The sequence below is a fragment of the Hyla sarda genome, chromosome 2 (assembly GCF_029499605.1).
Source record: "Hyla sarda isolate aHylSar1 chromosome 2, aHylSar1.hap1, whole genome shotgun sequence".
In the NCBI taxonomy this organism is placed as follows: domain Eukaryota; kingdom Metazoa; phylum Chordata; class Amphibia; order Anura; family Hylidae; genus Hyla; species Hyla sarda.
In genome coordinates, this window is record NC_079190.1 from 288,999,313 (window position 1) to 289,014,300 (window position 14,988).

At 43.4% G+C, this 14,988-nt stretch overlaps 1 protein-coding gene across 2 annotated transcripts in view; it reads left to right on the top strand.

The window, feature by feature from the left end:
* The window catches only part of KDF1 (keratinocyte differentiation factor 1), an 86,120-nt gene extending 71,449 nt beyond the window's left edge, over positions 1-14,671 (top strand). For both annotated transcript variants that reach the window (XM_056557401.1, XM_056557400.1), the window contains 3 exons: positions 208-1,150; positions 7,318-7,395; positions 10,974-14,671. In XM_056557401.1, coding sequence (XP_056413376.1) covers positions 208-1,150; positions 7,318-7,395; positions 10,974-11,050 — 1,098 coding nt within the window. In that variant the 3' untranslated portion in view covers positions 11,051-14,671. The remainder of the gene's footprint in view (positions 1-207; positions 1,151-7,317; positions 7,396-10,973) is intronic.
* Positions 14,672-14,988: the final 317 nt, after the last annotated feature.

Here is a 14,988-nt window from a genome sequence, read left to right on the forward strand (position 1 = left end):
AGAGGAAAAGTTGACCAGTTGCCCATAGCAACCAGCTTGCTTCTTTCTTGCCTCTGAAAACCAAAAGAAGCCATCTGGTTTTGATAAATCTCCCCCCAATGTTAGTAGAGCCTTGGGGGAAACAATCACTTCTTGTATGAAATAGTGGCCAGTGAAAGTTTTGCTTGAAATTGTAGAACTGATTATATGATCTTTGTCTTTCCTTAGGACTTGTTCATGAAGCAATGCCCCTACCCCATATTGTGGCTGTTCCTTATGGCTGGGTATCCCCTTCCTGCCCATCTTAGTTCCTCACATGAAACATTGGGTCATCCAAATTCACGGCGTAGGAGTCCTCCAGAAGACATTACTTTTATTTCAGGATCTGCTGAGACTCCTCCAGAGAACCTATCATGCTGTCCCTCACTCTCTCAGGCTTGGGCAACTTACAAAGCTGTACTGTGTTATGTGGTGTCCTGCAGTTGCTGTCCACAGAAAGATCCTGAAATATACTTCCCCTGTCCAGTAGAGAGCTCAGCTGGTCCACCTGCAAATGGTCATCCTGCTAGTAGCCCCCGTCCTCCCCGTGTTGCTGACAGAGGCAAAAAAACTGCCCTTGGTAATAGTTTTAGCTACCCAGACCTTAAATTAATGGGTGTGCCTGTGTATAATAGGCAGACTGGTGCCATAGACATAGAACCCATTAGAGAGCCCCCTGCTCCATTGCAACCACCTGTGTCCCGCAGTTCTACCAAGGACTACTACTCATTGAGGGAGTCGGATCCAGAGTTGCCCCGGTTAAGTGGCTCCATGTCCAGTGCTGAGATTGATGAACTTATCTGGCACAAGCTAACAGAGTTGTTTAGCCTCCATCAGATTGATGAACTGGCACGATGCACCTCTGAGACAGTTTTTCTAGAAAAGAGCAGCAAAATTACTGAATTAATCAGCAGCCTGACACAGGACTGCCAACTGGAAGAGCAAGATGCAGAGTGTCGGCTGGTGCGGGGTATTATACGCATCAGCACCCGCAAGCAACGCAAACGTGGACACCCTGGCTGTGGTGGAGAAAAAGGAAGCAGTGGGCAACAGCATAACAGCCATAATGATGGCAAAACCCCAGACAGTGGCAATGAAAGCATGCAGGAATCTGTACTGACCAGCCAGGATGGTGAGGATCATTGGGCAAGGGTGAGATGTGTCTTAGAGTGTGTAAAGAATGGAAAGATCCACCTTGTTCCATTCATACTTGTTTGTTTTTGTCTGCAAATTTCTTTCTAAAATACAAACAGGTCCCAGTGAGAAAGGAAGAAAATGTGCTGGTTTATGAAGAGAAATGTGTGGTTAAAGTATAAAAATGAAATGCATCATAATCATTTAGAGATAACTCTCACATTGATGGACATAGTGACAGCACAGAGTCCTGTGCTGCTCTGTGGAGTGACTGAACCCCACTTTACTCAATTGGGGAGATTTGTCAAACCTGCTCAGAGGAAAGGTTGACCCCTTAAGGACTCAGTGTTTTCAGTTTTTACACTTTCGTTTTTTCCGCCTTACCTTTTAAAAATCATAACCCTTTAAATTTTCCACCTAAAAATCCATATTATGGCTTATTTTTTGTGCCGCCAATTCTACTTTGCAGTGACGTTAGTCATTTTACCCAAAAATCCACAGCGAAACTAAAAAAAAAAAAAATAACCGACAAAATTGAAGAAAAAAAACGCCATTTTGTAACTTTTGTAGATCCATATGGTTAAAATGGTACCCTACTTATATAGGTTTGATTTTGTCGTACTTCTGGAAAAAATGATAACTACATGCAGGAAAATTTATACGTTTAAAAATGTCATCTTCTGACCCCTATAACTTTATTTTTCCATGTATGGGGCAGTTTGAGGGCTCATTTTTTGCGCCATGATCTGAAGTTTTTATTGGTACCATTTTTGTTTTGATCTGACTTTTTATTAATTTTTTTAATGGTATAAAATATGAACAAAAATACACCATTTTGGACTTTGGAAATTTTTTACGTGTACACCATTGACCATGCGGTTTAATTAATATATTTTTATAGTTCGGACATTTACGCACACGGCGATGCCACATATGTTTATTTTTATTTACACTTTTTTTTTAATGGGGAGTGATTCAAACTTTTTATGGAAAGGGTTAAATCACATTAACACTTTTTTTTCTTTGCAGTGTTATAGCTCCCATAGGGGGCTATAACACTGCACACACAGATCTTTTACACTGATCACTGGCATATATTAAGATGCCATTGATCAGGGATATCGGCGCGTGACTGCTCCTGCCTGGATCTCAGGCACAGAGCAGTCATTTGCCGATCGGACACAGAGGATGCAGGTAGGGATCCTCCTGTGTCCTGTAAGCTGTTTGGTATGCTGCAATTTGATCTTGGCAGTCTCAAGTAGCCAGGTCACTTTCAATTCAGACGCGTGACCCCGCGTTATATCGCAGGAGCCGGCGCAGGACGTAAATATACATCCTGCGTCGTTAAGGGGTTAAACAGTTGCCCATAGCAACCAATCAGATCGCTTCTTTTATTTTTAAAAAGGCCTCTGGAAAATTAAAGAAGTCAAGTTTTTCTCTGCACAGGTTTTGATAAACCTCACTATTAAGGATCTTGATAGTGGTCTCTCACTTACTCCACCATTGAAATCTTTGAACATTTTCTTAAGGGTGTGCAATGTGATCATGTTTAAGCTGGAATCACATATGCAGGTTTTTTTTTTCTCTTAAATCAGAAGAAGTGTATTGAACAGGAACAGAAAACAAAAAAGTAATTACTGCATCCTGCTGGATCCACCTCTGGCTTGGCTCAAGATCTAATTTTGTGCTGCCAGCCATAGGTAAATGGCTCGTATAACAATATTAACCCCTTAACAACAATGGAGGTAAATGTAAGTCATGGTGCGGTGGTACTTAAAGCACCATGATGTACATTTACACTCCGCCATGTCCGTGAGGACTGGACCGGGCTACTGATAGCTGCCAGGACCTGCCAGTAATTGCACGGATGTCCGCCATTAAACCCTCAGATGCCATGATCAATACAGATCACGGCATCTGTGGCTGTGCGGTACTTTAAATGGATGATCGGATAGCCCGCAGCTCTTCCGTGGGGATCCTATCATCCAGCATGGCAGCCTGAGGTCTCCTCACCTGCCTCCGGCAGTCTCCTGGGGTCTTCTGCTCTAGTCTGAGATTGAGCAGACCAGAGCACAGGATCACCAATAACACTGATCAGTGCTATGTCCTATGCATAGCACTGAACAGTATAAGCACTCAAATGATTGCTTTAAATAGTCCCCTATGGGGACTATTAAAATGTTTAAAACAAACAAAAAAAAAAAAAGTACAAAATCCATTCCCCCCAATTAAAAAATGTAAATAATTAGATTTTACCCCCCAAAAAAGCGTTAAAAAAAACAAACATATTTGCTATCGCCGCGTGCGTTAAAGTCTGAACTATCAAAATATAGTGATAATCATCCCGTATGATGAACAATGTAAACTTTTAAAAAATCCAAAATTGCTGCTTTTTTGTCACATTTTAGTCCCAAAAAAATGTATAAAAAGTAAAATATAAGCAAAAGTGGTACCGATAAAACTAAAGATCACGGGACAAAAAAAATGAGTTCTCATAACAGACCCGTCTACGGAAGAAAGTTAGTTATAGGTGGTCAAAATAGAGCAATTTCAAACATACTAGTTTTGTTAATAGTTTGAGATTTTTTTTTTTAAAGCGGTACAATTCTAAAAAGGAATATAACATGGGTATCATGTTAATCAAATTGACCCACCGAATAAAAAAAATACATGTCATTTTTACTGTAAAGCGTACAGCGTGAAAACAAAACCTTCCAAATTTAGCTAAATTGCGTTTTTCTTTTAAATTTTCCCATATAAATAATTTTATTGGTTGCGCCGTACATTATAGGAAAATAAGTGATGTAATTACAAAGTAAAATTGGTGATGCAAAAAACAAGCCCTCATGGCACTGTGGATGGGAATATAAAAGTTATGATTTTTAGAAAAAACGAAAATGCAAAAATAAAATTGGCCTGCTCTTTAACCCCTTGACGCAGGACGTATATTTACGTCCTGCGCCGGTGCATTGCCGTAGAATGAGATTTGCCATAGAATGAGATGGTCCGCCTCCATCACATCCTATTGGCTCTCTCTTGTCACGTGACATATTTAAACGGCACGCATCGATGCGCACAGTAGTGTCAGTTTGGCTATCACAGGGAGAGGATCTCCTCACCCTGTGAAAGCTGAAGCTGTACGGAGCTCTCATGGCCTCTGTGGCCCGACAGAAGTTCACACATGTACGCAGCTCATACGGCTGGCTCATATACATTTACTGTTGATCCACAGCGCTATCGGGATCCCGATGCCTGATGGCGTTGTCATCAGTGTGCGTCCCCGCGAGCGCCCCACGCCCGCAGCTCTACTCCCCGTCCTCCGCCCCCGCAGCTCTACTCCCCGTCCCGTTAACGCTCAGGGAGCGGGGAACAGAAAGTAGAGCATCGGGCGCAGGTAAAGTTATTCGCGTAGTGCTGCGCATGCGCAGTACTACTTAACCTGCGCCCGATGCTCTACTTTCTGTTCCCCGCTCCCTGAGCGTTAACGGGACGGGGAGTAGAGCTGCGGGGGACGGGGAGTACAGCTGTGGGCGTGGGGCGCTCGCGGGGACGCACACTGATGACAGCGCCATCGGGCGTAGGAATCCCCAAAGCGCTGTGGATCGCTCCCTGAGCGTTCACAGGGGACGGGGAGTAGAGCTGCGGGTGACGGGGAGTAGAGCTGCGGGGGACGGGGAGTAGAGCTGCGTAGGACGGGGAGTACAGCTGCGGGGGACGGGGAGTACAGCTGCGGGGGGCGGGGGACTGGGAGTAGAGCTGCGGGCGTGGGGCGCTCGCAGGGACGCACACTGATGACAGCGCCATCGGGCATAGGGATCCCGATAGCGCTGTGGATCAACAGTACATGTAATAATAGAGTAAATGTATATGAGCCAGCCGTATGAGCTGCGTACATGTGTGAACTTCGCGCTTCATATCGCGGGAGCCGGTGCATTGCCATAGAATGAGATTTGCCATAAAATGAGATGGTCCGCCTCCATCACATCCTATGGGCTCACTCTTGTCACGTGACATATTGAGATTTGCCATAGAATGAGATGGTCCGCCTCCATCACATCCAATAGGATGTGATGGAGGCGGACCATCTCATTCTATGGCAAATCTCAATATGTCACGTGACAAGAGTGAGCCCATAGGATGTGATGGAGGCGGACCATCTCATTTTATGGCAAATCTCATTCTATGGCAATGCACCGGCTCCCGCGATATGAAGCGCGATCGCGCAGCGATCCCGCATCCTATCGCGTCGGTCCCGGCGCGGCTAATACCACACATCGCCGATCGCGGCGATGTGTGGTATTAACCCTTTAGAAGCGGCGGTCAAAGCTGATCGCCGCTTCTAAAGCGAAAGTGACCCGGCTGCTCAGTCGGGCTGTTCGGGACCCTTACCTGCCTCCTCGGTGTCCGATGGATGAATGACTGCTCCGTGCCTGAGATCCAGGCAGGAGCAGTCAAGCGCCGATAATGCTGATCACAGGCGTGTTAATACACGCCAGTGATCAGCATAGGAGATCAGTGTGTGCAGTGTTATAGGTCCCTATGGGACCTATAACACTGCAAAAAAAATGTCAAAAAAAAAGTGTTCATAAAGGTCATTTAACCCCTTCCCTAATAAAAGTTTGAATCACCCCCCTTTTCCCATAAAAAAAAAGTGTAAAAAAAAAAAAAAATTAACATATGTGGTATCGCCACGTGCCTAAATGTCCGAACTATAAAAATATATCATTAATTAAACCGTACGGTCAATGGCGTACGCGCAAAAAATACCATTAAAAAATGAATAAAAAGTGATCAAAAAGTCAGATCAAAACAAAAATCATACCGATAAAAACTTCAGATCACGGCGCAAAAAATGAGTCCTCATATCGCCCTGTACGTGGAAAAATAAAAAGTAGGGGTCAGAAGGTGACATTTAACGTATAAATTTTCCTGCATGCAGTTATGATTTTTTCCAGAAGTGCGACAAAATCAAACCTATATAAGTAGGGTATCATTTTAACCGAATGGACCTACAGAATAATGATAAGGTGTCATTTTTACCGAAATATGCAATGCGTAGAAACGGAAGCCCCCAAGTGTTACAAAATGGCATTTTTTCTTTGCACAATGATTTTTTTTTCCCGTTTCGCCGTGCATTTTGGGTAAAATGACTGTCACTGCAAAGTAGAATTGGCGACGCAAAAAATAAGTCATAATATGGATTTTTAGGTGGAAAATTGAAAGAGTTATGATTTTTAAAAGGTAAGGAGGAAAAAACGAAAGTGCAAAAACGGTAAAACCCTGAGTCCTTAAGGGGTTAAAGGGTTACTCCAGTGGAAAGTGTTTTATTTTATCTTTTTTTATCAACTGGTGCCAGAAAGTTAAACAGATTTTTTAATTACTTCTATTAAAAAATCTTAATCCTTTCAGTACTTATCAGCTGCTTTTATGATCCACAGGAAGTTCTTTTCTTTTTGAATTTCCTTTCGGCCTGACCACAGTGCTCTCTGCTGACACCTCTGTCCATTTTAGGAACTTTCCAGAGCCGTATAGGTTTTCTATGGGGATTTGCTCCTACTCTGGACAGTTCATAAAATGGACAGAGGTGTCAGCAGAGAGCACTGTGGTCAGGCAGAAAGGAAATTCAAAAAGAAAACTTCCTGTGGATCATACAACAGCTGATAAGTACTGGAAGGACTAAGATTTTTTTAATAGAAATAATTAACAAATCTGTTTAACTTTCTGGCACCAGTTGATTTAAAGAAATATTTTCCAGTGGAGTACCCCTTTAAGGCAAAAAATGGGCCTGGTCTTTGAGGGGGTTAATAAGAAAACTTGTCCTGTGCAGTATAGCAGCCACATGGCCAGATCTCCTGTCACATGGTCACTGTAGCCCCTGCATACAGCCCATGATCCCCGGCTGCTGTGTTTTTGTGTGACCATGTCTTTTGGGGGTGGGGGGTGAATTAGAAGGAAATAGGCTGTTCAGAATTACACATGGCTGCTTTCGCCTTTAAAAAAAATTAAAAAAAATAAAAAAAAAATATTATTTTTGGTGATGCAGCTCATCTGGATTGACAGGCATGGTGCTGTTCTAGCAGCCAGCGTTTTCTATTTCTGGACAACCCCTTTTAATTTCTCAGAACTGGTATGTTTAATCTTTGTCCCCCCTTTGTTTTCTTTCAGCATATCTGGATGTAAAGATTTCACATGAGACAACTGCAGATCTCATAGCAAGAAACATGAGGAGATACAGTGCACCAGGTATATGAATGTTTAATAGAATGAAAATTTACCTTGTCTTGTGGCTAATAGACATGATATGATAGATCAGAAAAAAGGTGGAGAGCTAAGGTCTGTGGTGGTATGGATAAAAGTTAGAATTCTTTATTCAGGTCTGATGGAGGCCTCATAACTCTATTTTAGTTACTATAGATGAGACTAAATTCAGTATAGATCTCCAAAGCAGAGCAAAAGTCTGATACCACGGAGGTAGTTAAGGGTCCTTCGGCAGTCATGTCAGGACCACATGATCAGCCTCAATCTAGCCAGCACATGTATGTTTAGATTTTAGATGCTGTGATCAACTTTGATTGTGGCATCTGAAGGGTTAAAAGGAGTAGTAAAGTATCAAAAAACTTATCCCTAACCACAGCACTACCCACCCATCTCCCCAGGTCTCTGCATAAATGAAGTGTGTCGACCACGACAAGAAGCTGTGGCAGACACACCTCCTGCAAGCATTTCTATGGGAGATACAGTGTCTGTATTTCTGTCTCCCACATAGAGATGCATGGCAAGTTCTTTGCCGGACATTGGCAATCACGCAGACATCCAGCATTATTGGGGAGTCCTGGCTGTTGATAGTGGGTACAAAGTGCACTCAACTTGGGACCTTATACACGTGGACTACGATCAGGGTGTATATTTACACCCCGTGCCATTAGGTGCTAACACCATTTGGGGATATGCTTTACTGCAAGCCCCATGGACAGAGACACAAGAAACATCTCCAGCTCCTATTTTATTGGTATATGGCAGGCTCTATGACTTGTGCAGAGGCCATTCTACAGGGGAGTGGAGGCTAAGCTGTTATTGTTACCTGTACAGGTCACTTTCCCGCAGCCTCCTCTTTATCTTCACAAACAGAACAGGAAGGCTCAGATTAATATAGTGAAAACTGCAAGACTTCAGGATTACTTTATAATATAGATCAAATGTTTTCCAACCAGTATGTCTCTTGCTGTAGCAAAACTAAAACTCCCAGCATGCCCAGACAGCCAAAGTTTTGCAAGGCCTAGACCAGTGTTTCCCAACCTTTTTCGGCTCAGGGCACCCCTTGAAAAAATTTTTTTTCATGGGGCACCCCTACCGAGATTGACAAGCCAAAAAAAAAAAGAAAAAAACAACCACAATAATGCACTATATTTATCAGTGGGTATGTAGATTACAATTCTGCTTGATACAGCTACTCACAAATGAGGTCTTCTCTAATCAGCGTCGTTCCTCTCCATCCGGTCTGCGCCATCATGACTATTTCTTCCAGCCACAATTCACCACCGTTAAACCTGCAAAACAAACCTATAAGGCTCTGCACATCTCTTTTACATGGGTGACAGAGGGGTGTAGGAGTGTACATGTGTGACAAAGGGGTGTAGAGGTGTACATGGGTGACAGAGGGGTGTACATGGGTGACAGAGGGGTGTAGGAGTGTACATGGGTGACAGGGATGGACAGGGAGGCAGACATGGATGACAGGAGGGCAGACATAAGTGACAGGGAGGCAGACATGGATGACAGGAGGGCAGACATGAGTGATGGGGGGGGGGTGGACATGGGTGACAGGAGGGTGGACATGAGTGGCGGGGGGCGGACATGGGTGGGGGGGGCGGACATCGGACATGGGGGGGGGGCAGACATGGGTGAAAGGAGGGCAGACATGGGTGAAAGGAGGGCGGAAGGGTGGACAGGGATGATAGGAGGGTGGACATGGGTGACAGGGGGGGTGGACATGGGTGACAGGGGAGGCAGACATGAATGACAGGGATGATAGGAGGGTGGACATGGGTGACAGGGATGACGGGGGGTGGACATGGGTGACGGGGGGACATGGGTGAAAGGAGGGCGGACATGGATGACAGGGATGATAGGAGGGTGGACATGGGTGACGGGGGGTGGACATGGGTGACAGGGAGGCGGACACGGATGACAGCAGGGGGTGGACATGAGTGATGGGGGGGGAGGGTGGACATGAATGACAGGGATGATAGGAGGGTGGACGTGGGTGACAGGGATGGACAAGGCGACATGGATGACAGGAGGGTGGACAAGGCGGACATGGATTCCTGTCATGGATGGGTGGACAAGGCGGACATGGATTCCTAAGTGGACATGAGTGACAGGAGGGTGGACAGTTGAGGTGGACAAGGCGGACATGGATTCCTGTCATGGATGGGTGGACAAGGCGGACATGGATTCCTAGGTGGACATGAGGGTGGACAGTTGAGGTGGACAAGGCAGACATGGATGGCAGGAGGGTGGATGTGGATGACAGGAGGGTGGACATGGATGACAGGTGGGTGGACATGAGTGACGGGGGGGGGGGGTGGGGGGTTTGGACAGAGTTGAGAAGGGGTAACAGAGGGGTGGAAAGGGTACGGTACCTTAAGCAAGCCGGCACGGGAATCCAGCGCAGCTTGCAGTCCACGGCACAGCACGGGAATCCAGGACAGGTTGCAGCTCCTTCCGGGACATTCAGGGCACCATTTTCGTCTCACTGCGCCATGAGGAGGAGGGGGACGCTGTGTGCACAGTGCGCACGCAAGCTTCCCTTCCTCCCTGCGCTGTGAGTCATTGGCGCGCAGGCTGGGGCGGGAAATTTAAAAATAAAATAAAATTCACGTCAAAATCCCGCGGGATACCGGGCAGTGCCGAACGACACATCCCGGTTGGGAATCACTGGCCTTGACGCATACTGGTTGGGGAACTCTAATCTAGATGGTAAAATGGAAAATTAGAAAAAACATCAAAATATAATTGATTTAAACAATAGGTAATTTTTGGTGACACATCTACTCTAAACCAGACTCCTTGTACCGAAGTAACAAAAACACCGAAAAATTGCACATTTTGAATACAATGAGACTGGTTTACACCTAAAAACTGGCATGGAAGACATGATAAATTCCCTTGTGTGTCTGCTCCTTCTTTGAATTAATTTCAATCCAAATGCCATCTTTTTAGGAGGGGGAGGAGGTGGGCATTGTAAAGTTTACACTAAAAATACATTTTTATTAATCTCCACCAAAGTTTTTCCCCCTACAAATGCTATGGGTGACAGATATAAATGTATGCTGTAGCGCTTGCAGGCAGTGACCAAAATATAACCATCTTGCTTGTCTATAATAGTCCTGACGCTGAAGTTTGTCTGCCTGTGCCGGCATCTGTTTCAAACGTGCATGCCAAAATATAATCCGTTGTGTTTTCAGCAAAAATCACTTTTCAAACCCAGATAACTGAACACCCTAGTCCCAGAGGGACTTTAAATATAATGTAACAGAAATGTGGGCTTGTCATTATGACTGTCACATTCCTAGACTTTGTTTGCCAGATTAAGCATGTTGAATCATAGTACACTATGTTGACATGCTAATGAGCAATTACCTAATGCTGATTCTATAAAAGAGGAGGCTGTCATTAGTTAGGCGGAGGCCCTCTTTAAAGGTTTGTTAATAAGCACTTGGGCTATTTTTATCAGTGCCATAGACTTGAATTGAGTAGCAAGACATTCACACTGGCGGAATATTTCTTGATCATTAATACATTTCTAATTCTTTTCTTAGGAACTACATTCCAAAAAGAGGATTCCTTGCCAGACACAGACTCTTCAGGCACTCCACTATTGAAGGTTTACTGTTAACAGAAGACTGATCCTTATAAGACAAGCTGATCATCAGGTTCAAGGCATGCTTTTGGCCAAGCAAATATAGAATCATTATAAGACAATTTACTTAATACATGTGAATAACAATGACTTGCCAGCCATTCCCTGTCTAGGCTCAAGATGGATTCCCTGATGAAAGTGGGTTTTTTGCTTCAAAAGGATGGTTTTGGCCAAGTTTGCTCTCTGTATATGGGGTTTTTTTTTTTCAATAGTAAAAGGCTATGTACACTTTCTAGATTGTCCCAATAAATGAAAAAGAAGCAGGGTGATCTACAGTTTTGTTTCTACAGCTCCTATGCAGACTAAGAATCTTTATTGTATCAAGTAGCAGACACATTGGCCAAGACAGGGGCATAGCTGGAAACCACAGGGCCCCGATGCAAAAACAATATTGTCCTGCCCCCCTTCCTGCACAACAGACATCCCCCAGACTGTCTTTTACCACTGATGCCCAGAAATTGTTGGCTACTCACTGTTAGTGGATACTCATCCTATACATGAAGACAATTATTACAACTGTTACACACTACACCCCTGAATTTAACCCTTCTACAAACTGTACACCTGAATATAGCCCTGTAACACACTATACCCTCTGAATATGCCCCCACATAGCATGATGCCCCATGTTGTCCTGGAGCAGTGTAGGGGGCCTAATGCTATACTGGCCAGTAGGGGGGCCTAATACATGATATATCTACACAAAAAAAAAAGGGTCCACATACTTCTTAAATGTTATTTTATTTAACACCAACAAAATTAAAACATGTATATGAAGCCTCAGCAGAAAACCACAAGTACGTACAGAGGCACACACCATGCATGAAATTCATAGATAATGAGGGGGATTTATCAGATCCTTTGTAGAGGAAGAGTGGTGCAGTTGCCAATGGCAACTGGTTTGCTTTGATTATTTTTTTTGTAAAGAGCAGTTTGGTTGCTATGGGTAGCTTCACCATTCTTCATACATTAGCTTAGTTTTGCATTCCTTGTGGGATATTCTGCATCCCATCCTACTGACTTCCATGGGATTCTGCTGCACTGTTCTTAAATAGTACAGTACTGTTACCCAATCGCAGGCTGTTGCAAAACTACAAATCCAAGAATGCCCTGGCATCCTTGGGGGTCCAGGCATGCCGAGAGTGGAATTTCTGCGGCAGATGTCTTTGCTGCGGAAATCCTGATTCAGTCATCTGCAAACATAGCAATGTCTATTCCTTTTGCAGACTCCGCTAAAATACTTGGAAGCACTCAGAAATTTGCCGTCTCGTGCATTGCCAAATTGCAGAGTGCTTCCAAGCATCCCCCAATTATTCAAATGTGCGAATGTCTGCAAGTGTTTTTAGTGCGGACATTCCACACATGTTACCTGTGAACATGGCCTCACTGTTTTGATTTATCGCAGGTGACTTTGTGAAACTTTACTACACCAATTGATTATGAACTAAGCACTAACTTGTATGAATTCTAATGCAACAAGCTTCGGAGATAGGAAAAGTGGTGCAGTTGCCCATAGAAACGGATCAGTTTGCTTCTTTCATTTTTAAAAAGACCTCGGGGGGGAAGCTCTTGTTTCCCTCTGCACACTATTTGATAAATCTACTCCATTATATGAATTTCATGCTTGGCATACGCCTCTGTGCTTACTTGTGGTTTTCTCCTAATGACTCACATGTAGGTTTTTAATTTTATTGTTAATAAAATAAACTTTTAGCGCTACATGGACTTTTTTTGGTGTAGGTAAGTTTTGGAGTTTTTCTGCTGTAAAATTATGTAGAGACTGGGGGGGGGGGATTAATGAAACCCTGTGAAGAGGAGAGTGGTGCAGTTGCCCATAGCAACCAATCAGATGATTTCATTCATTTGTATAAGGGCCTCTGAAAAATGAAAGTGATCTGATTGGTTGGTATGGGAAACTGCACCACTACACAGGTTTTGATAAATCTCCCCCTAGGTGCTAATCTTTGTGCATATTTGGTCTAATGGAACTTTTTGGTGGCACCTCTGCCCTTAAAGAGGCAGATGTGGTTTATCCCAGGGGTCTCAATCATCATTGCTACTGCTGTGACAATGATAATTATACCACTGGTGTAAAGTATACACTCTTAAGAACTGTTTTATTTTTGCACTTTAGCCATAACACTTTAATTTTCCACCTACAGACACAAGGGCATTTTGTGTGCCACCAGTTGTACTTTGTAATGACATCCCTCATTTTACCAGTAAAGTTACAATGAAACAAAAACATGATTTGTAGGGAAATTTTTGCAACTTTTGGGGGGGCCTTCAGTTTCTATGTAATACGATTTTCTGTAAAAATGACACATGATCTTAATTCTGTTGGTTCATACGATTACAATTTTTTTATTTTATTTTACATAACTTTATGTATGAAAACCAGTGTTTAAAATCACTCTTCTCAGGGCTCATTTAATGCCGTGATCTTTAGTTTTTTTTTTTAAGTTTTTTTTTTAAATCAGTGCTATTTTTGATTTGTTAGAACTTTTATCGCTTTTTGTTAACGATTAACTTTAAAATGGATTAGTTGGTACGATTAATTGGTAAAAAACGCAAAATAACAGAAAGGGTTTTACTTTAAAAAAAAGTATGTACAGTAGGCTGTAAAGCGACACTTCTATACAACTCCATAGTAACATTTGCTTACATAAGAGTGGCTGTACAGTACTATTCCCTAAGCACAGGCTGTTGCAGAACTACAAATCCCAGCATGCCCTGACATCCTTGGAGGTCCAGGCATGCTGAGAGTTGTAGTTTTGCATCAGCTGGAGGTCCACATATTAGGGACTGCTTTACAAGCTGCAGGAGGCGGCTGCTGGGGAAATGTTACCTAGTATAAAGTTCCCCACACTTGTTGCATTAGAGTCCAGATGCATAGAAGTAACCGGGACCATGTTTGCAGCAGAAGAGCCTGACCAATACTCACCGGGTCACAGTCACACAGAGCGCAAAGGCTGCTGGAGGAACCCAGGGCAGGAGCAGAGCCAACAACGCACACAGCCCCCACATATCGGAAACTTTGCCTGAAGACAACTTCAGTGCACGTCACCCTCTGTCCAGCTCCTGTGCACCAAGGGATGCTGACCGCCACCATTGGCCTGTGGTATGCCAAGCCACCACGACCATCAGAGCAGGTAATCGCCAGTTTACAGCCTTCTTCACTGCACTCTGAGGCTTGTGCTGTCAACAACGATTTGTTTTAGATTTTAATCAATAACGTGGATTAATTGTTGGACACTTACACACTCAGCCATACCACTTATGTTTAATATTTCACTTAAAGGAAGAGGGGATAAACTCAAACTTTTGGTAGGGAAGGAGCTAATTCACATTTATTACTTTTTTTTTCAAATTTTTTTGTCCCTATAGGAGACCATTCTCTGCAATCTTTGGATTGCACTGGACCCACCGATAATGGCAGACATCAGCGATCACGTTGATGTCCGCCATTAAACCTATAGTTACCATGATCAATGCCAATCACAGTGATGAATACAGAGGTTCAGTGAATGGTGTAAACTTAAAAGAAATCTACCAAACACTAGCATTAAATATATATATTTTTTACATATCATGTAACCAAAAATCGGCAATAAAAAGCAATCAAACAGTTCCATCAAAACAAAAATGGTACCAAAAAAGAAAAAAGGGCAATGCAGGGCCCCCCGGTGATCAGACACTTATCCCCTATCCTTGTATTTTGCTGCTGATGTCCTTATCTTATTTGTAAAATCCTAAGGACATAAATGTAATCGAGGGGGTCTTAGGGACAAAAATGGAGAAATCCTACCACAGAGTATTCTCTATAAAAAGAGAATGCTATTGAAATTCAGTTTGTTTTTTTACTTTGTGTGCGTTAATGTAACTGTTGATATGTAACTTTAGCTTTGAATTGG